Source organism: Drosophila pseudoobscura, chromosome 2 (genome assembly GCF_009870125.1).
Source record: "Drosophila pseudoobscura strain MV-25-SWS-2005 chromosome 2, UCI_Dpse_MV25, whole genome shotgun sequence".
NCBI lineage: Eukaryota > Metazoa > Arthropoda > Insecta > Diptera > Drosophilidae > Drosophila > Drosophila pseudoobscura.
Genome location: NC_046679.1, coordinates 10,809,563 through 10,830,743, shown reverse-complemented (window position 1 = coordinate 10,830,743; position 21,181 = coordinate 10,809,563). Strand labels below are relative to the sequence as shown.

Genomic DNA, 21,181 nt, shown 5'->3' with positions numbered 1-21,181 from the left:
GATCACGATAAGGTCCGCATTGTTTGGGCCAACCTGTTTTTCTTTTCTTCTTGTTGGCGGTGTCTATGTCTATTTTGGCCTAGTCGCAGCCCAAGAAGCCACAACAACAACCAATACGAGCAGCAGCAGCGGCAGAAGTTGCGGTGGCGTCGTTGGCGGTGGCGGCGTTGGGGGCGACGGTGTTGATTAAAATTTGATGAACTTGCAGCTTACAATCCAACGAATCTTTATGCAAATCAGTAGCTCAGGCAGCGACGATAGCCACAAAGGGCTGGGCGGCGGCAGCAGCTCCAAATTGTTCGACTGTGCAGTAGCCAGGTCCCTTTGTTCATTCATTTTGTTATGCAAATCGCTATGATGCCCCGCGCGATGATTGAAAGTAAGACTCTGCTCTGACCAATGCTTTTGGGCTAATTTCCCAGCTTAATAATTTTAAATTGCTTGGCTCCCTCCATGGACTTGGCCATTGTCAGCTGTCGTCTGTCGTCTAATGCAATTTGTCAAACGACGCGGCAGATTCAATTTGCCGAATGCGTGGGCTCCGCTACGAGGTGGCCCAAGTAGCAGGCAGATACAGATACCCGATAAGCCGTGTGTTATACACCGGATTATACAAAACGCTGCGGCAGAGAACATGTTATATTTCCGCTCATTTGCAATTTTCATAAACAGCCTAGCCGGCGGACTCATAATTCAGCATTCAGCCCGTCGGACCCGTTTGCCAGACGAAATGCGCGCCTCGCCGCCCAAGACTGCGGAGTGGAGCGGAGTTCGAAACAGACTATAACACGGAATACGTAAAATACTGACATTCCGAAACTCGCAAATACGTATCATTTCCATGTCTAGGAATGTTCGTTGAGTAGATCCGCAAACTATTTGGCAATTTAGATTTAACAAACAAATTTATTTTCGTATCATAAGAAAAACAGTAACAAAGGAATGTCGGCAGCGGACTGGGATCTTAGAATCGCAGGCGGCGCAGAATGTTAGCGGGCAGGTAGCTGCTTCCCGGCGCCGGTGGGGGCACATAGGAGGAGATTGGAGCAGTGGCCTCGGGCAGGCCAGAGGGCACGAACGGGCCCTGGGCGATGCCGGCGCCTGCGGGGGCGGCCACTGGAGCAGGAGCGCTGGAGGCGAAGTTCAGGGCTGGGGCAACACCACCATCGGTGGACTGGGAGGATCCTCCAAGCTGATCGTACTGTCCTTGGATGGCGCGCTGGGCGTTGGCCGCATCCTCGGGAGTGCGGTACTTGACGAAGTGCACCTCGGGCTTGTTGTTGTTGTTGCTGCGGATGGCATTCAGCTTGTTGGCCAGATCTCCGATGTCGGCCTGCTTGTTCAGGACATAGATGGCGGTCTCCTGCTGGGCAGCCTGCTTGGCCAGGGCCAGGGCAGCGTTCTCCAGACCACGGTTCTCGGGTCCCTTGATGAAGACGACGCGCAGAGCCTTGTTCAGGGCGCTGGACACCTTCTCGGAGGCAGCGGGGTCGTTGAAGTCACCCTCGTCGGCGGTGTAGGTGAAGAACTCCTTCTCCAGTTCAGCTTGGGGTGCGGCGTAGTTGGGGGAACCAGACGAAGAGGCTCCTACGGGACCATCGATCGGTGCGGAGGGTCCAGCGGCAAAGCTGGGAGCATCGTTGCTGGCCAATCCTGATGGCTGGAAGCTGCTCAATCCGGATGGCTGGAAGCTGGGTGCATCATTGCTGCCCGATTCCGATGGCTGGAAGCTGGGTCCCGCTGCAAAGCTGGGCGCCTCATTGCTGGCCAGGCCGGATGGCTGGAAGCTGAGTCCGGAGGGGGAGTGCGCCACAGGCTGGTAGTTGTAGCCCAGTTTGTCGGCACTGGCCACTGCGGCGAGGCAGAAGCAGAGGATGAGGGAGAACTGACGCATGTTTAGCTGACGGATTGGCGGAGGAGTGTGATGCTGGTGGCAGGTGGTTCTTTGGCTTTTATGCAGATGGTTATGTGAGGCATTTACTCTTATGCAAAAAGCTCTTGCATAAAGCGGTCTAATTATGGTCGATACGCCGGAGCCCGGGCGGCTAAAATATGCAAGAGATCCACTCGATTGCACTGCTATTTCGCTCGGCGAGGGTCGGTCGGCTACGTGGCTTGGCAGGAAGAAGCGACGCGATGTCCATGTATACGAGTAGTATTTTGGCTGTCGCCATAAAACTCATATTAAATTCAATATGCTTATGTGCTGCTTTAATCAATAATTTTCGTTATTCTTCTTCGCGGCTCAACCTTGCCAAAGTTGGCAACTTCACATAGCCTTATCGTTGAAATCAATAAAATCGAACTACAAAAAGGTATGCTGAGTCGTAAAGCCGATTCGGGCCAATTTCATTCCCTCTTACTCACCTCTGAGTAGGAGGAGCCTCGGCCCCGCTCCGCACCGCACCGCAACGCACCCCCTGGGGCGGGCCGGGATGAGAAGTGTCGCCCACAATTGGTCCGCGAGCAAACAAAACGTTTGGCAGACCGTTTCACATGCAAATGAGGCGCGCCTAGTCGCGTTGTTGCTGCCAAAAATAAATATTTTAACGATTCGCGAAATTATTATTGCCTTTTTCAGCGGCTTTGTTCGCTTTGTGTGTTTTGTCCATTTGTATGCTGAGATTTATGCAAATGTTGCGGGTGGAGGCGACCTTCCGCAGTCGCTCGTCCGCGCCGGAAGTGCGGCTCCGACTTCATTGCTAAATATAGCCGCCATCTTCTTTCTGCCTAACCTCTAATTGACAACTGCACTGCAGCGACTTGTCAACGACAAATAAAACAGTCTGATAATTGGTCTATTAATAAACTACTTGGCGCCATCTGGTTTGCCAATCGGAATCGAAATCACAGTCTGTTATCTGTTATCTGTGATCTGTGATCCAATCCCCAACCCGATGCTCTCTGGTCCAGCTAGTTCTGGTCATCATCTAATTTGCATTGAAACTTCCAAAAAAAACATGGTTTAATATCGCAGAGCTATGCAAAAATCTGCAGCCGCAACAGAAAACGGCAGCGTGACAAATCATAAAAATATATATAATAAAACAAAAGTATTTTAAGCAGATTATTTATGCATTTTCAAAGCAAATTTAGACTCTTCATAATTCATACGAGTTTATATTAATAATGCAGTGGTCGCCCATTGTTTCAGATCATTAATTTCGCCGAATTTTGCCAAATCGAAGAACTGAATCTTGCACTTATAAAAGCCCAGAGTGCACGGAACTAAGGCAGTTACAAATCATATCTCCAATCCACCAAATCACAAATCGCACTCCACAATCACAATGCGTGCTTTCATCGTCCTTTGCCTCGTGGCCCTGGCCAGCGCCGACAAACTGGGCTACAACTACCAGCCCGTGGCTCACTCCCCCTCCGGACTCAGCTTCCAGCCGTCCGGCCTGGCCAGCAATGAGGCGCCCAGCTTTGAAGCGGGACCCAGCCTTCAGCCATCCGGATTGAGCAGCTTCCAGCCATCCGGATTGAGCAGCTTCCAGCCATCGGGATTGGCCAGCAACGATGCTCCCAGCTTTGCAGCTGGACCCTCCGCACCGATCGATGGTCCCGTAGGAGCCTCTTCGTCTGGTTCCCCCAACTACGCCGCACCCCAAGCTGAGCTGGAGAAGGAGTTCTTCACCTACACCGCCGACGAGGGTGATTTCTACGATCCAGCAGCCTCCGAGAAGGTGTCTAGCGCCCTGAACAAGGCCCTGCGAGTCGTCTTCATCAAGGGACCCGAGAACCGTGGTCTGGAGAACGCTGCCCTGGCCCTGGCCAAGCAGGCTGCCCAGCAGGAGACCGCCATCTATGTCCTGAACAAGCAGGCTGACATCGGAGATCTGGCCAACAAGTTGAATGCCATCCGCAGCAACAACAACAACAAGCCCGAGGTGCACTTCGTGAAGTACCGCACTCCCGAGGATGCGGCCAACGCCCAGCGCGCCATTCAAGGACAGTACGATCAGCTTGGAGGATCCTCCCAGTCCACCGATGGTGGTGTCGCTTCTTCCCTGAACTTCGCCTCCCAGCCGGCGCCTGCTCATGAAAATATTGGTGGTTCTGCCAGCGCTCCAGGCGCTAGCTACTTGCCTGCCAACATTTTCCGCCGTCTCCGCTTCTAAGATGGAACTAAAAATTGTTGATTTGTTGATTATTGTTTAAATAAATGAAAATTTAATACGAATTTCAAAATGATTTTTCTTCTGAACAAAGAGCCAATCCTAAGGATAATCATTTGAAATGTGTTTATCCAACAAAGTTAGTTCCTTTCGAATTTCGTATACCATATAACCCTTCGAATTGTGTTATATTGGTTATAAATTCTATTATATTATTCGGCTAAATTCTCTTAAATTCTATTCTTTTTTTCCGTCTATTTGTGCGCAGCCATAAACCAAAGACGAACGATCATTTGTGTCTAAAAGGAATTGACTCCTAAACATATGCTTTAAAAAAACCTCTTGCCATAAAGTTGAATAATCTTAATAAAACTTGAAGCCCGGAAAGAACTGTATTTATCTATATATATTTAAGACGACTTAATAAGATTGAAAGCATAAAATATTATCATAAAATTTTAACAAGGTGATGTCAATTCTGACTTGGTTTCTTTATAAATAGACCGTTGTGCTTTGGAGACGAATCTCAGCCAGAATGATGCCTGAATGATGTAATTTGAGTTTTCGTCCCATTCTGACCGAAGTGATCTGATGAGGAGAGGTCGGTTTCCCACTGACGCAATGTGTTATTGATGGGACTCATGTAGAGGACTATTTAGTGTGGAATTCCCCAGCCGATCTGAAACTAGTTTTCAGCCACATACGTGGCCAAACGAAGAGTTCAAAAAGCTCTTCCGACAACATTCTTCTTGACTTTGCACCCGCGGACTAGAACTAGAAACTTGTTCGATTTCTAACTCACTTTCGATTCATGGTGAGACAGAGATTCATAAACTATCAATGGAATCAGCATATCTGTAGGTTAATTTTATTGACTTGTAGGCGGAACTCCTAGAATGCAACGCATTGTTGTCGACTTTAACGACCGCGAGAACATTTATTGCCGACTCTTACTTTTTCGAAACGGGTTGGATAGTTTTGCAGCATTTTCCCAGTCGAATTCCAATCTCTTTCAGATCGGCCGAGAATAGAACCCGGCGCCGGGAACCGGTCCTCCAAAGCGCCTCTGCACTTGGGCAGAAAGTCGGGGTTCGCCGACTGGATCGGCATCGGCTCTATATAGGAATTAGATAGTTTTGCATAATCATTTCATAAGCGCAACACTTTGCATAAAAAACTAGTTGAGTTATGGACGAACCCGTCGGGAATCATTTCGGCTATTTCGGCTATTGTTCTAAGGCCGATCCCGCTGCGGTTCTTCCGTATAAAAGGTGCGCGCCGCAGCCTCAGGATTCAGTCTTGGCCTTTGCCTGTTCACTACACCTCAATCTACCTATCATCGACAATGCGTTTCCTCATCGCTCTCTGCCTGGTTGGCGCCGCATGCGCCCAGTACAACTACGGTGCAGGACAGTACACTGGCTCCGCCTCCGAAAATGTTCCCAGCTACTCCGGCGGCTCTGACAGCTACGATGCCGCACCCAGCAACCAGAGGAACGACTACGCGCCCTCCAGCGAGCTGAACAAGGAATACTACACCTTCGAGGCTGATGAGAACGATTTCGAGGATCCTCTTGCCGCCCAGAAGATTGCTGGCTCCGTGAACAAGGGTCTCCGTGTGGTCTTCATCAAGGGACCCGAGAACCGTGGCTTGGAGAACGCTGCCCTGGCCCTGGCCAAGCAGGCTGCCGAGCAGAGGACCGCCATCTATGTCCTGAACAAGCAGGCCGACATCGGAGATCTGGCCAACAAGCTGAATGCCGTACGCCAGAATGCCAACAACAAGCCCGAGGTGCACTTCGTCAAGTACCGGACTCCCGAGGACGCTGCCAACGCCCAGCGCGCCATCCAGAGCCAGTATGACAACCTCGGTGGATCCTCTCAGTCCATCAACGGAGGCATTGCCAACGCCATCAACTTCGCCTCCCAGGCCCCAGCGGGTCCCTCCCGTCAGTCCGGTGGCAACTACTCGCCGCCCGGTGCCGTGAGCAACTCGTACCTGCCCGCCAACATCCTGCGTCGCCTGCGCGTCCGTTAAGGAGGGTATCCGCCCGCACTGATTGTTGTTGTATATTTTCCCCAGTTGTACCAATTTTTAAACGAATAAAGACGAAAAAAACGATGTAAACCCAAATTCCAGTCGATGGGACTATGTCTTGTGTAATATGGCGGTCGCATTCCATGTTCAGCATTGCTGGCCGCATTGTGTGCGGTTATTGCATTTTTATGCTCATGTTTTTTATTTTTATTGATTTTCCTTATAATAACATTTATGCAAAGCTGAATTGCTCCGAGCTGGGCCCAAGCGCACACAAAGGCCGAGCGCTGCCTACTTTGTAGGCGGAAAAAACATTTAGCGGCGTCATCGCTTTGTCTTCGAGAAGCTGCGCTGACAGCCTCGAAGACAGATTTGTATAAATAATAACCACCACCGCAGAGACAGTCAGAAGCCAACCGTGCTCCAAGCCAAGAGAACCTAAGCAGCAGAATCCAAGATGCGTGCCTTTATTGTAAGTTTCCGGCAGGACCAGCGCCAGCGCCAGCTGCAGCTCCAGCTCCAGCGCAACGGCCCCTACTAATGGATTACTCTCGCCCCCACGTACTCGTACAATAGGTTATGTGCCTGATCGCAGTCGCTTGCGCCGACAAACTGGGCTACAACTACCAGCCCGTCGGACACTCCAACTCCGGACTTTCCTTTGCTCCTGGCAGCGGCAGCATTGGTGGTGGTAGCATCGGCGGTGGCAGCATCGGCGGTGGCAGCATCGGCGGCGGCAGCATCGGAGGTGGACTCCAAGGACTCGGAGGTGGTCTAGGAGGTGGCAGCATCGGAGGTGGACTTGGAGGACTTGGAGGAGGATCCCTCGGAGGAGGATCTCTCGGAGGAGGATCCCTCGGCGGTGGCCTCATTGGCGACTCCGGTCTGGGCGGCCTCGGTGGTCTGTCTGGCGATTCTCTGAACGCACCCGTCTCCTACAACGCCCCTGCCCCTACTGCCGAGCTCGAGAAGGAGTTCTTCACTTTCAGCGCCAACGAACAGGACTTCGATGAGCCCCAGGCTTTGGAGCGCGTTGCCGGTTCAGTCAACAAGGGACTGCGCGTCGTCTTCATCAAGGGACCCGAGAACCGTGGTCTGGAGAACGCTGCCCTGGCACTGGCCAAGCAGGCTGCCCAGCAGGAGACCGCCATCTATGTCCTGAACAAGCAGGCCGATATCGGAGATCTGGCCAACAAGCTGAATGCCATCCGCAGCAACAACAACAACAAGCCCGAGGTGCACTTCGTCAAGTACCGCACTCCCGAGGACGCTGCCAACGCCCAGCGCGCCATTCAGTCGCAGTACGATCAGCTCGGTGGCACCTCCTCGGCTACCGATGGTGGTGTTGCCCCAGCCCTGAACTTCGCCTCCGCTGGTCCAGTGCGTCAGGCTACTGCCCAGAGCCCCGACAACTCCTACCTGCCATCTTCGGTCTTCCGTCGCCTGCGTTTCTAAAAAGCGCATTCCTGAATGGTTTCGAGCAATCGAAACTATTTCTGGTCTTTGTTAAAAAATTATTGTTGAAGCTTATTGATAAATATAAAATAAAATTGAAATCAAAATATACACAATCTTTATTAATTTACATAAACTATAGTACAATTTAAAAGAATCTAGAAGTTGGTATTGACAGATGCAGAAATGCCAGTAGTGGCTCTGTTTCAGATGGTGTCAGTATGGTAGTGTTTGGAAGATTTCCTGACTGTTTCTGTTATCGCAAAAGAATCATATTTCCAGCCCCAAACCAATATGGGAAAATATAACCGACAGTTATCTTAAAAAATTATCAATAAAAATGATGGGATTTTAACAAAGCAAAAATATATATTTCTAGGGATTTATTTACACTTAAAACTGTGTTCTGTTGCTTTCTATGAGAAGCTAAATGTATTAAAAAATGAGTTCATGTTTCATGTCCATAGACTATGTTCTATATAAATTCCTCTTCATGGCTTTTGAGTATAAGAATAATCAGGAAAAGAGTATATTTGAGTTCTTCCGTCTTGCAATATTTTAGATTTCGATTGTCCTTGGAGGTCGATGATCCCAAAAAATAACATAATATTCCAAAGCATTATCGTTAAAATTTCAAGCAAATCTCGTACTACAAATAGCTGGATGATTCAATAAATAAATCAGAGAGGCGGCGTCTGAAACACCTCATTAGATGCACCCCCTAATTATGGAGCTTGTGTCATGCCCATAAATCAAAACCATAAAGATGTGTCGACATCGATTATGATAACTAAACGATTGTCGGTTGTCGGTCTATCGGAAAAACCAAGTGCAGATGTCCTACATAAGACGACTCGATAGCCTTGCCGAAGAATTTGAGGGAGATATTTATTTTATATAATACATAATTATGACCCATCTGCATGATAAACTCATTCCGATGTGCTCGCGACATATTAATTTTATAATTTAATATTAATTCTTGTAAAATTATTGAATAAAAACTCGAATATTTGAATAACCCAAAGCCACCAGCTGCCGCAGCCCGATCGCAGCGCCATTCCAGCGCCTCTGCCCATCCGAACGCAACAAAAATTCCATTGCGACCATAAAACCAAAGAGGCAAAAACCTTTGTAGGCGGCAAAACACAGTGGCATCAAAGCGATCTCCGTGCAGCGACGACGCCGCGGCGGCGGTATCTTTGTCTTTATCAGCCTCGAAGATGGATTTGTATAAATAATAAAGATCGCTCCCATCCAAAGACAGAAGCAGTTCATATCTCGAATTGAAAGAACCAAAAACGAAGCTGAAAGATGCGCGCATTCATCGTAAGTCCCACAGTCGCCAAATCTCCAGGATAGCCCCCACTCCCGACCATGGATAACCCCTCTCTTATTCTCTGTGCAACAGGTCTTGTGTTTGGTGGCAGTCGCCTGCGCCGATAAGCTCGGCTACAACTACCAGCCCGTGGGACACTCCAACTCCGGCCTGTCTTTCGCTCCTGGCAGCGGCAGCATCGGCGGCGGCAGCATTGGAGGTGGCAGCATCGGCGGTGGCAGCATTGGAGGTGGACTTCAAGGGCTCGGAGGTGGTCTAGGAGGTGGCAGCATCGGAGGTGGACTTGGAGGACTTGGAGGAGGATCCCTCGGAGGAGGATCTCTCGGCGGTGGATCCCTCGGTGGTGGCCTCATTGGTGGCGACTCTGGTCTGGGCGGCCTCGGTGGTCTGTCTGGCGATTCTCTGAACGCACCCGTCTCCTACAACGCCCCTGCCCCTACTGCCGAGCTCGAGAAGGAGTTCTTCACTTTCAGCGCCAACGAACAGGACTTCGATGAGCCCCAGGCTTTGGAGCGCGTTGCCGGTTCAGTCAACAAGGGTCTCCGTGTGGTCTTCATCAAGGGACCCGAGAACCGTGGTCTGGAGAACGCTGCCCTGGCCCTGGCCAAGCAGGCTGCCCAGCAGGAGACCGCCATCTATGTCCTGAACAAGCAGGCCGATATCGGAGATCTGGCCAACAAGCTGAATGCCATCCGCAGCAACAACAACAACAAGCCCGAGGTGCACTTCGTCAAGTACCGCACTCCCGAGGACGCTGCCAACGCCCAGCGCGCCATCCAGTCGCAGTACGATCAGCTCGGTGGCACCTCCTCGGCCACCGATGGTGGTGTTGCCCCAGCCCTGAACTTCGCCTCCGCTGGTCCAGTGCGTCAGGCTACTGCCCAGAGCCCCGACAACTCCTACCTGCCAACTTCGGTCTTCCGTCGTCTGCGTTTCTAAATGGATTCCTGGACATAGCTTAAGTGTGAACCGACTGAAGAAACTTCACTACCGACTCTTCTTGTTACAAATTGTTGACTAATGCATAATTACCCGAATAAATTTGAGATTTATATTTGACCCCGAAAATTCAGACAAAGGTGTTCTTTTAATGTTTGGCTAAGTGCCGTTTTATGGCGGATATCTGCTCAGAATTTTATGATACAATAAAGTCAGCTTCGTGATCTTGTTTGCTAACGGATGCGGCAAATATAGACAATGCCATTCAAACTATAAATAGATTGAATTAGTTTGAACTAGAATATACTCAAACGTTCATATATAGACAGGTTTCTTGTTAGAAGTATACGATTCACTTTCCGCTAAACGCTTTTGACAAATTCCTTTCCTGTCGATCCGAACAAATTAGCTACAAGATTACTCACGGATCTCCGCCCACCTAGGCGCCGGGGAAACATTAATTTCGTTCTCCCAGTTAGTGGCTTGACTAATTCCCCGCTGGTGACAGCTCAAGGTCTCCGAGCTGCCAACAACAGTTAGGTGACCTGGTTTTTGAGTGTGGCCCCGCCGTGTGTCAGGTACAATTAGAAAGGAATCTCAAGTGCAACCCACATACGAAGACAAAGAAGATTTATGCTCGATCGAAACCTGATTAGCCATAAAAACAAAAATCTAATCATTAATTTTATTAAGCTGACGATCACTTTTTTGTTGAAATCATTAACAAATAAGCGGTTCTGTATACATATTCAAACATATTGCGTGAGCGCCGATCTCTGTCTTATGCATAAATTATAAGCCAATTATGGGTGAATCACGGCTATCCAATCACCGCTCGGAAAACGATCGTCGATCGCACCAGCTCGGGGACTGGACTCGTACACGGACTCGGAATCGAAATCGGAATCGGAATTGGACCTGCACTCGGAACCGCATTCGGGCAAATGGCGGCGCGATTGAAGCTGGCCCTCTGCTCAAAACAATGTGTTAAATGTGTTAAGAGCGAAATTATGTTAGCAGATTAACAGCATTCCGAAAACCCGATGGCCATTGGCCATTCACGAGTCGAGCTCGGAGATCGATGATCGTCAGCGGTCCAGCAGTCCAGCGGGCCAGAAGCGACGGGAACGCTGCTCAGCTCCGACGCGACGCTATGAGACGGCTCAATTCGACCAGATTTTCTGGTCTAATTTTAACCGTCTTCGCGTTGGCGGTATAAAAGCTAGTTAATAAAGATACATCCCGCATTCTATTAGAACAGTTCGGCAGCGATAGGACAACATCAGAATGCGTGCATTTATCATCTTATGCTTTGTGGCGGCCGCCAGTGCCGGACGCTTGTCCGGCTACAACTACGGACAGGGAACCAGCGGTGGAGCTATCGGTGGCGGCATTGGCAGTGGCATTGTCGGAGTCAGCAAGGGACTAGGAGGCCCAGTCAGCTATAATGCCGCTCCCCAGGCCGGAGTGACCAAGGAGTTCTACAGCTTCTACGCCAACGAGGCTGACTTTGAGGATCCCGATGCCCAGAGAAAGATCGCCGCCTCTCTGAAGAAGAGCGTGCGCGTCATCTTCATCAAGGGACCCGAGAACCGCGGCTACGAGAACGCTGTCCTCGCCTTGGCCAAGCAGGCTGCCGAGCAGAGGACCGCCATCTATGTCCTGAACAAGCAAACGGACATCAACGAGCTGGCCAACAAGTTCAATGCCGTTCGCCAGAACGCCAACCAGAAGCCCGAGGTGCACTTCGTCAAGTACCGCACTCCCGAGGACGCTGCCAACGCCCAGCGCGCCATCCAGTCGCAGTACGACAACCTGGGTGGATCCTCGCAGTCCATCAACGGAGGAGTCGCCAAAGCCCTGAACTTTGCCTCCCGTGCTCCTGCTCCAGTCCGTGTTGGTCAGGTTCAAGCGCCCAACAGCGACTACCTTCCCGCCTCGATCATCAATCGCCTGCGCCACTGAAAAGCTTTCTAGTCGATCCATTTGTTATAGGTTACTTTCGAATAAAAAATCATAGAGTTTTGTTTTTAATTTTAAACTATATTGTGTTGTATCTACTTTTGACTAAAGTCAATATTTTAAAGGCTTTCAAAGACCCGACCAGTAAAAAGACTGGAACCTAGAAAAGACTTCACACATCCGTCATATCTTCACTCAGAAAAAAATGTCATAGAAACAAAAAACCAACCAATATTTAAATGAAATATTTTTTTTTTAATTAAAAAAAAAAGTGAAATTAAATAGCATTCACATTGATTTAAGCATAGGTGTATTCAAAAGTGTTTTTATTACGACCCATATTTAATCGAAATATAAAACATTTTAAAATAATATAACATATTCAATTTGTAGGAAATTTATTTAATTTAAATATTTTATATTTTAGTTCTCCCTCTCATAGGCATACTACTTTAAACAAAAGGTCCATATTATTTTTCGATAATTTGGTTTGAATGAATGCTATAAAGCTCTTACGGATAGCATTTGATTCCTTACAATTGGAATCTTTTGGCAATAATGCAATGCTGCTAATGATCCATCAGAATCGGAGAACCACCAAACATGATTTAAAAAAACATTAGTTTTTAAATGTAAAAATTGGAATTTATTTATTCATTAGTCAACAATAACTAGGATTTAAAATCAGTCAAAGATCGCTGGCGTTTTCGATTCAGAATTTCAGAATCAAACGAGCAACTTAGACGCGACGGAAGACGGAGCTGGGCAGGTAGGAGTTGTCGGGGTTCTGGGCGGTAGCCTGACGAACTGGTCCCGCCGAGGCGAAGTTCAGGACGGGAGCAACACCACCGTTGTGAGCCTGGGAAGATCCACCGAGCTGATCGTACTGACCCTGGATGGCGCGCTGGGCGTTGGCAGCGTCCTCGGGAGTGCGGTACTTGACGAAGTGCACCTCGGGCTTGTTGTTGTTGTTGCTGCGGATGGCATTCAGCTTGTTGGCCAGATCTCCGATATCGGCCTGCTTGTTCAGGACATAGATGGCGGTCTCCTGCTGGGCAGCCTGCTTGGCCAGGGCCAGGGCAGCGTTCTCCAGACCACGGTTCTCGGGTCCCTTGATGAAGACGACGCGCAGAGCCTTGTTCAAAGAGCTAGAGACGCGTTCCAAAGCTTGGGGCTCATCGAAGTCCTGTTCGTTGGCGCTGAAAGTGAAGAACTCCTTCTCAAGCTCGGCAGCTGGGGCAGGGGCGTTGTAGGAGACGGGAGCGCTGAGAGAATCGCCGGACTGGCCACCAAGGCCGCCCAGACCACCGAGGCTGCCACCACCGATGCTGCCACCGCCCAGGGATCCGCCACCAATGCTGCCACCTCCGAGACCACCTCCAATTCCTCCAAGTCCTCCAAGTCCACCTCCAATGCTGCCGCCGCCAATGCTGCCGCCGCCAATGCTGCCACCGCCAATGCTGCCGCCGCCGATGCTGCCACCGCCGATGCTGCCACCGCCGATGCTGCCACCGCCAATGCTTCCGCTACCAGGAGCGAAGGACAGGCCGGAGTTGGAGTGTCCCACGGGCTGGTAGTTGTAGCCGAGCTTATCGGCGCAGGCGACTGCCACCAAGCACATAACCTATGGAGAAAAGAACGTCAGTGTAATCCTTGGATATCCTTTGGGGGCTGTCCTGGATACTTACAATGAATGCACGCATTTTGAATTTAGTTCTTTGACTTCGACCACTGAGTTGTGTCTGACGTTTGCATCACCGAAAGGTCCAGTATTTATACGAAAACCACCGATCGGTGTCACTAGACTGCGCTCAAGTTCATGCAGACTTTTGCCGTGGCCACGGAGGCTGCTCTGGGCTCTGGCCATGTCGTTGTTGCTGTTGCTGCTGTTTCCTCAGCCGCTGCCGATCGGCTCCGCTCGGCTTGGGCTTGGAGCATTTTGCAGTAGCTTCTTCTGCCGCTGCCTTTGTCTCTCGAATGGCTGTCCACCTTCGACAGAGACGCCAAAGCGATAAAACAATGGCGCCATCGCTGCGGACAAAGCGCAGTGCTATCTTGTCACCCTATTCTTGCAAATGTTGCTGCCGCCATTATGATAATTTTCCAGTGTCTGAGCCAACTACAAGCAGCACTAGCCCTAACCATAGCCCAAGAGTGAGTCGCATTAATACGACAACCTTTGGCGGTCGCTCAGATTGTAAATCGATAGACCAGCACCGCATCGCATCGCATCAGGGCAGGCAGGCTCTGGTCATCAGCAGAGGAGAGCAGAGCAGAGCCGCGCGGAGCACCAAACTTGTTTAGCAAAAGCCACTATAAATGGTCATGCTTTCAATAAAAGAAATGTTTTTCTTCATATTTTATATGCTAAAACATTTGGCGGAGCATCAAAAAACGAGTTGTACGAGACGACCGGCTCGGTTTTTCTACACTTTTTAGTTTGTTCAACCACATATTTCTAGCTGGGAATTCCCAAACGATTATTGCGTCCGTCGACGTCGACGGTTTGGTATTCGGCATTTGGTATTTGATATTCGGTATTCAGTATTTGGAACTGGCTCTTCTTTCGCTGTATGGTCTTTCCGATAGCCAAACAAAGCTTATCAAGTTACATTGGTTGGAATGCAGGCTGCTGGTGGGGGGAGGGAGAGGGGAAACAATGGCTGAAATCAATTTTCGCCAGCCTTTTTTGCCCATCCGTTCATTCATCCATCAATCCATCGATCTGTCCACCCGTCCGTGCCGTCATCTCATCCATTTAACCTGTAGCAAAAACACGGTGCTCTGCTCGGCCAAATAGAAGCCATAAAGTTAACAACCGTTGCGACCTTGAGGTTTTTTACTGTTGACCAGCATCGCCTAGAGCCATAGCCATCCGGCGGTAATCAGCTGGCGCCAGGCGACCATTTAATCTGATCAGCGATTATCACGTTTTTCATCATGGTTTATTGATATCATAAAAATTATTGCTTTTGCGTATTGATACACAAAAATTTCGGGTGTAGAAGGAGCGAAATAGCAACAACATTGTGCTGAAAACTGATTCGATTTGCATAATTAAAGAGTTTCGGCAGAGAAATACCCAAGATCCATATTTAAGATAGACGCATAGATTTGCAAATCAATAGCGAAATCTGTGACTGCCAGTCGGGCTTATGACTAAGATCAAATGATTGATATCATGGATAACTATAGCTATGAGTAACCCGAAGATGGGGGTCATGGAGCAGGCCTATGGTCTATGCCGAGTCATCCATGAGGTCACAGCGCATCTTTCGTTCTATATCTTTCTAGGTCTCCCATCGCAGCGGAGTTGGAGCGTGCTCATCGGAATCTAATCAAGATTCACAGTCGAAGTCAAAAACAATTTGTCTTGTCTTTGTATGTGGGCCCCACCGAAACCCAACCCAACCCGGTCCAATCGACTCGAATCGGATCCAACTGTTGCTGATCGACCAATGGCCGGATTCTCTGCTGCTCTGTGGCTGCTCTGCCACTCTCCATGTCGCTGGTGGCAATGTCATATGCAAACTAAACAAATGTAAACCTAATAAAACAAACCAGCCACAATTTCAAGGTCTCGGGCGCCACACGCACATAAAAGATGCACGCAGCGGCGACATAAAAATGGATAAGATTCAAAAAGACGGCGGAGCGCAGAGACCAGACCTCTCCCTCCAGTCCCCCACAAAGTCAGCCGATAATAGCGGTCGGACAACGTTGTCGTATCAATAAATAAATAAAAACCGACCCAGCTCCGGGAGGGAACTCCGGCGTCCGGAGACCGGACAGCGCTTTATGCAAATGCCCTTTGGGGTCAATCGATCTATTTACAAAATCTGTCACAGTTGTTGATGTTTTTTTCCCCCTTTCTTCTGAACAATAAGCCTACCCCCTATATTATTTTATTGCCATTGTAGCGAAAAAACAAACAATATCGGGTAAAGTCCGAAAGAGCATACCTAAATTATATGGCATAATAGCTGTCAAACCGGGGCGGGGTCTTTCAGGTGCAAAAACCACTAAAACGAAACTGTCATTTCACATCATAAATAGGAGCATTAGTAAGTTCCTTAAATCAGAAGGTTTATGTACAATAATTTGCACTTTTTGATACGATACTCATACTGGTCTGACTAGTTTGTTTGCTTCTTGCCTTTCTTTTGCAGAAATGTTTGAGCGGCTGCCTTTTAAGAACATTTTACGAGCTGTCCGCCATTCTTTCGATTCTATTTGAAAAAATATTTCCGCATACCGCACCAAAAAAGGCAACAAAAACTGTTTCGCTAAAGAAACAAAAAAAAAAACAGCCAGCTGCCAGTTAGCCATAAAATTGGCCGGTGTCGGTGTCTGCAGAAAAAAAAATATGCAAATTTATTAAATTTGATATGCAAATATCGGATAGGATAGCAATTATTGCATGCGAAAAAAACCAACACTAGCTAAAATAAAAAACGGAAACTGAAACTGAAACTAAACTAAACTGAAAGCGAGCGCGAATAGAGGCACGATTTTAATAACTGGCCGAGAGTGCTGAAAGGAATAAATCAAATCAAATCAAATTTCGCCGATTGGGCCAATTTGTTTAGCAAATTGTGTTAGCGTTCAAAACGTTTTGTATTGACAATCAAACGGCAACGACGACAGTCTTTGATTATTTCGGTTTGTTTTTCAGCCCCAGATTATTTATTAAAAAAATGAGCAGAAAGCAGAAAGCAGATTACTGCACTCTGGCAAATTGGCACCCGAATTGATGGGAATAGGAAATGCCCTGATTCTTGGAAGTGCTCCCAGAATAAACATTTGAGAATGTTCTGCTTCTACCTTCAGAAGTAGCGGGTACGAACAAGAAACAAAAGAATAAATTCCAGGATTATTGTGGCCGCCCACAGGGAGGCAATGAATTATTTTCGAGTCCTCCTAAGTACGCGTCTTAAGCCCTGATGTAGCTCAAGACACAGTGCTCGTATACGTGTATGTAGTGCATATTGTCGACGACACTTGAGCTTTGCTTTTTATTTTAATTGCAAGCATGCCTCTTGTTAATGCTGGCATTATGTCCCGGTTGCCGGCTTTTTCAAAACATTTTTCACGTAAGGACGGACGCTTTACGAGACAGTGGATTTTCCAAGTGCGAATTGTCGTTTCATTTATTAAGCAGCGACTGGCAACGGCAACGGCTTTTAATATGAATAATAAACGTACAATACAAAACACTAATTACAAATACACAAGCATTCATCCAAACAGGCACACACCCACACTAAGAGAGTTATTAGAAAATAAAACACACAGATGCACATAGTGTGCGCCCATTCGCGTCTCGCTGGTTGACATAAATTTGGCGCAACACTGCGTATACGTAATGAAAGCCATAAAGAGAGCACTAACAATTAAGCAGGGAGGTTGGCGGCGGCTGGCTCTGGATCTGCAGAACGTCGGACGCACCATTGGGCTATATAAGCCAGACCGAACGAACGCGCAGACGGTTGGCCCCGGGCCAGAAACGGGTTGCCCGTATAGACACTGGAAACTGGTTGGCACCACTGTCACCTGGTTTGCCTGGCCTTTCCCCCAGAGCTCGCGCACGCACACCCGCAACGCACCACGAAATTTATTGCCAACTTGAACTTGAAGATGTCGCCAGGCTGATTTGCATTTCTAATGAATGCCCGCCGCACAGCACAGCAGAAGAACTCGGCCGCGTCTGCAGTGGTCAAGCGGAAAGCTTTGTCATCAAACCATTATGGAATTAACATGCTTCATGGCTAGCTACAGCAGAGGGATGCACCCCGTAGAGTTAGTCGTAAGGCTGTGGGAAATATGTCAACATAAATTCCCAAATATTTGCCTAGCTCTGCCTTCTTTTAAACACTGGCAATTGCGTTAAATATATTTTCACAATTAAGCCATGGGGTGTTGTGGGTGGATTGTATTCTTGTTACGTTTTTAAGGACTACCAGGAAGAGGATGAAGCATCTAATGTTTCCACAATGTCCTCGAGTGTTTGCCTGTTGACAACAATCTGGATTTTTAGCATGCTCTCACTTGAGTTGTTAAATATTTCTGCAAGTAATTTCGTCAGCCCGTTTGGTATTTGATTTTATGGTATGGCATGCTTATGCTCGACTTTAAGTACTAAAATGAGAGTGAGAGTGATAACGAGAGTACACAGTGCGTATACTTGATGCCCATGCGCTTTAATCAGCGACCTTGCCCGAGGCTGTCGTATTGGTTATTCCTGGCTGCCACTCATCACTAGCCCCGCCCAGCGCCCCATTTACGCGTTACACATGACAATGAGGCGCAGTCCCTTGTCAGGGTATCTGGCTCTGGATATCGCCCATTGCCCGCACTTGTCACGTCTGAGTCAATGAACATGGGGTTACGTTCTGGGCTGGATGGAACTCCCGTCTGGAGCTGGGACCGTGTTAAGTGGTGCCGAGTTTTTCCGTTAAAAGTGACTTTAGCACGTGTGCCGTCCACGTCAGATCAGCATCACCATCAGCTTCAGCCCCGAAATCAACATCCACATCAGCACCAGCTCCAGTACCAGGACAACCGTTTCGAAGTGTATGGGAATGGGGAAAACTAGCAAACGATCTAATAACAATTCCTGGAACGTTCCCTGGCTTGTAGTTGATGCCGTTTCAAGTTGCTGGTGGGATGCTTGCGTGGTTTAATCAATCAGCAAACTAGTTGCACGTGCCAGCCACAGTCCATGCCACACAGACCCACATTAGGCAGAGCCCTGGCCTAAGACTTTTGTAATTTATGAACTTGGTCAATGCCAGCGGAAATGGAAACCCTGGCTTAGCCCCATAGGCTTATTATTGGAAATTTCATAAATTATTAGCTGAGGTTATCATGTTTTTCTTAAACGTCAAAAAGGTCTCTTTTTGTGCCGGCCCCGCCCCATCGATGGCTTATGTTTCCCGTACGTGAGCAGGTGACAGATCTGTCAGCGGGGGAGGGGGTCTCCCTGACATGCGTACTCTCATATCCATATCCAGGAGCTCCACGAGAAGCGACTGTCTGCCTTGTTTGTTCCTTTGGCTACACTTTGCCCTATCAATAAGCCTCGGAACAGGTAGCAGTTGTTGTTGTTTTTGTATTTTACCGCGTGTCACGTATCAAATTTATTACACACAAAAATTCTTCAATTTAGCAAAGGACCTCGCACCAATTTCCGCCGATATAGAGGGATTGGACTCCCTCATATATGTAGGAGGAACGACTGCTCCTGAATATTCGCTGCTGTGGAGGTAAGGGGCAGGAGCTTTACAAAGGAGTCGAAATGGTATTCCCAGAACACTGTGGTAAACTATTTAATTAGCTGACAAGGCAAAAGCCATTTGACTCGCAGAAAAACATCGATTGAATTAGTGTCCAACTCGGAAAGCAGTAATGGAGGCAAAAATCAACTTTGTGTCTTCGCTTCGATTCGATACAAGCCGCGCCGGATTACTGGTGGATGCGACTCGGTAAGTGCCTGTCCCTAATCTGGCCAGCATTAAGCCCTGGAGAACAAACAGCCGTCGAATGTCACTTGACTGTCTGATTGCGAAACAAATAAAATTGTTGGCCCGAAAAAAAGAATAGGCTACATCGACCGACAGCCGGCCGTGACTGACGCTTATCAATATTTGCACAGTAACGAGGCGAGAATTTTTTCTCTTTTTCTTCGGGCACGGCTTAGTGAAAGGCAAATAAGAAATTTCAAAGTAATCAAAAACTCATTGTGCTTCCATCTCTTTTGCTCAGTGTCTGGCTGTCTCTCTCTCTCTCGCTCTCTCTTCCATCTCTTTGTTCAGGGTTGAGGAAGAGAGCCTGATGTCGACCGAGGGTTTCCGCCCAGGCAACTATATTTTTATGGCCATGCTTTGGTTATTGCAAATTGCAAAAGCAAAACGCCTTCGCACACATTGCCACTTAGCTCGGCATTCAATTGCCGTTAAGCGGCCCCCCTGTAACAGCAGCAGCAGCACCAGGACCACCACCGCCAACAAACAGCACCACGAACAACGGACAAGGAACAACAGTAATGCCAACAATAAGTGTGTGTTCTCCTAAACACGCCTAACGCGTCTGCCACGCCTCGCCAAGTTTTTAAAGAAAGCATTCTCAGTATGTGTGTGTGTGTGTCTGTGTGGGAAGACATTTTTATGTTTATAGTGTCCGCCCCACCATTGACACTTGTTACAAGAGTGTGGTGGCCTTGGATGGCATTTTGTACTTTGGATTTCGCATTTTGTAAGTATTTCGGTTTTCGTTTTCATTTTCTTCGCATTTTGTATTCGCTTTGTTCGCGTCGCTTTTCGCTCGCTTTTATATTTATTTATATGAAAACTTTGGCTAGCAATTTGTGAGTACATAAAAGAAATTTGTTTTACGTTCAGCTATTTTAAAAAATTGCCACTTAAACTTAAAGCTTAGATCCCTCCAACTCCGCCTCTGCCTACTCCCAGATTCTACGTGACTCCTTCGTCCTTCTTCGTCCTTCCACCGAGTTTAATAAGCAGTTAAAAAAGTGTTGCCCGCTCATAGGCGCGCGGCAGCCAAATGACATTTCCGCATGTCAACCGCGAGATACGAGGCACCAAATTTATTGCCTGATACGAGACGAGACCCTCGAAATTGCAGCTGTGATTAGGCCCCGAATGGATGTCATTTGGGTTTGATGTGTCTGGAGTCTAGAGACAGATATGGCAGAGCCTAAGCGAAAGATTGGCACATGGTAATGACTATATTAATGCGTTGTTAGACTTGATTAATGTCGCCCCACAACTGGGAATAATAATGATGAATTTGTGCCCCAGATTCGACTGCTAGAGCTAGAGACTTGGTGTATTGAAACAAAAATATCAATTCACTCACGGTACTCGTAGGTTGGTTCTCCAACTGACCAACCGACCGACCACTCGACCACTCTATGGGTTTGTGCGGCTCTGTTCGAGCGTTGAGCAAATATAAATTTATTGATCCAAGCAATTATCGTTAATTGGGTAAATAAACAATATTTCAACGGTCGCTCTGCGACGTCCCGAAAGCAGTAGTCGGTCAGGTGTGTCCTGGTGTGTGTGTGTGTGTGTGTCCCTGTATTTGTATCTGTGTCATTGGCCTGGTCTCGACTGCTCCTGCGGTGGCACTGCAAGTGGCAAATGAAAAGGAAAAGGACGAAAAGGCGGAAAGGACAAGCCGAGGAGAGCCCACAACAGGCAAAACATCATTAAGCCCTGGCAACGCCCTCAATCGCCAGAAAATTCAAGTGTTCGGCTGAAGTGGCTTAAAGTTGAGGCAAGTGAAAAACCCAGCAACGAACATAGT

At 48.1% G+C, this 21,181-nt stretch overlaps 6 protein-coding genes across 7 annotated transcripts; 5 read left to right on the top strand and 1 right to left on the bottom strand.

Moving 5' to 3' along the window:
* Positions 1–953: 953 nt before the first annotated feature.
* Positions 954–13,651, bottom strand: LOC6897143 (putative mediator of RNA polymerase II transcription subunit 17). 2 transcript variants are annotated; one of them, XM_033385960.1, is made up of 3 exons: positions 13,543–13,651; positions 12,990–13,478; positions 954–1,450 (listed from the first exon to the last, which is right to left on the bottom strand). In XM_033385960.1, the coding sequence occupies exons 1-3, from the start codon at positions 13,555–13,557 to the stop codon at positions 965–967; spliced, it is 990 nt and encodes a 329-aa protein (XP_033241851.1). In that variant the 5' UTR covers positions 13,558–13,651; the 3' UTR covers positions 954–964. The 2 variants fall into 2 exon arrangements, with proteins under 2 accessions (XP_033241851.1, XP_002137323.4); XM_002137287.4 differs by lacking the exon at positions 954–1,450 and having other exon boundaries at positions 12,478–13,478.
* Positions 3,163–4,124, top strand: LOC6897146 (uncharacterized). Its single transcript, XM_033377038.1, has 2 exons — positions 3,163–3,434; positions 3,501–4,124. Exons 1-2 carry the CDS (start codon positions 3,291–3,293, stop codon positions 4,122–4,124), a joined length of 768 nt encoding a protein of 255 aa, XP_033232929.1. The 5' UTR covers positions 3,163–3,290.
* Positions 5,422–6,255, top strand: TwdlO (TweedleO). The gene has a single exon (XM_001358402.4). The coding sequence runs from the start codon at positions 5,467–5,469 to the stop codon at positions 6,157–6,159; it is 693 nt and encodes a 230-aa protein (XP_001358439.1). The 5' UTR covers positions 5,422–5,466; the 3' UTR covers positions 6,160–6,255.
* On the top strand, positions 6,533–7,710 carry LOC6897145 (keratin, type I cytoskeletal 13-like). Its single transcript, XM_002137289.4, has 2 exons — positions 6,533–6,631; positions 6,736–7,710. The coding sequence occupies exons 1-2, from the start codon at positions 6,617–6,619 to the stop codon at positions 7,612–7,614; spliced, it is 894 nt and encodes a 297-aa protein (XP_002137325.3). The 5' UTR covers positions 6,533–6,616; the 3' UTR covers positions 7,615–7,710.
* Positions 8,777–10,021, top strand: LOC6897144 (glycine, alanine and asparagine-rich protein-like). The gene is made up of 2 exons (XM_002137288.4): positions 8,777–8,943; positions 9,026–10,021. The coding sequence occupies exons 1-2, from the start codon at positions 8,929–8,931 to the stop codon at positions 9,890–9,892; spliced, it is 882 nt and encodes a 293-aa protein (XP_002137324.2). The 5' UTR covers positions 8,777–8,928; the 3' UTR covers positions 9,893–10,021.
* Positions 10,990–11,933, top strand: TwdlP (TweedleP). Its single transcript, XM_001358401.4, has one exon. It carries the CDS (start codon positions 11,180–11,182, stop codon positions 11,855–11,857), a length of 678 nt encoding a protein of 225 aa, XP_001358438.2. The 5' UTR covers positions 10,990–11,179; the 3' UTR covers positions 11,858–11,933.
* Positions 13,652–21,181: the final 7,530 nt, after the last annotated feature.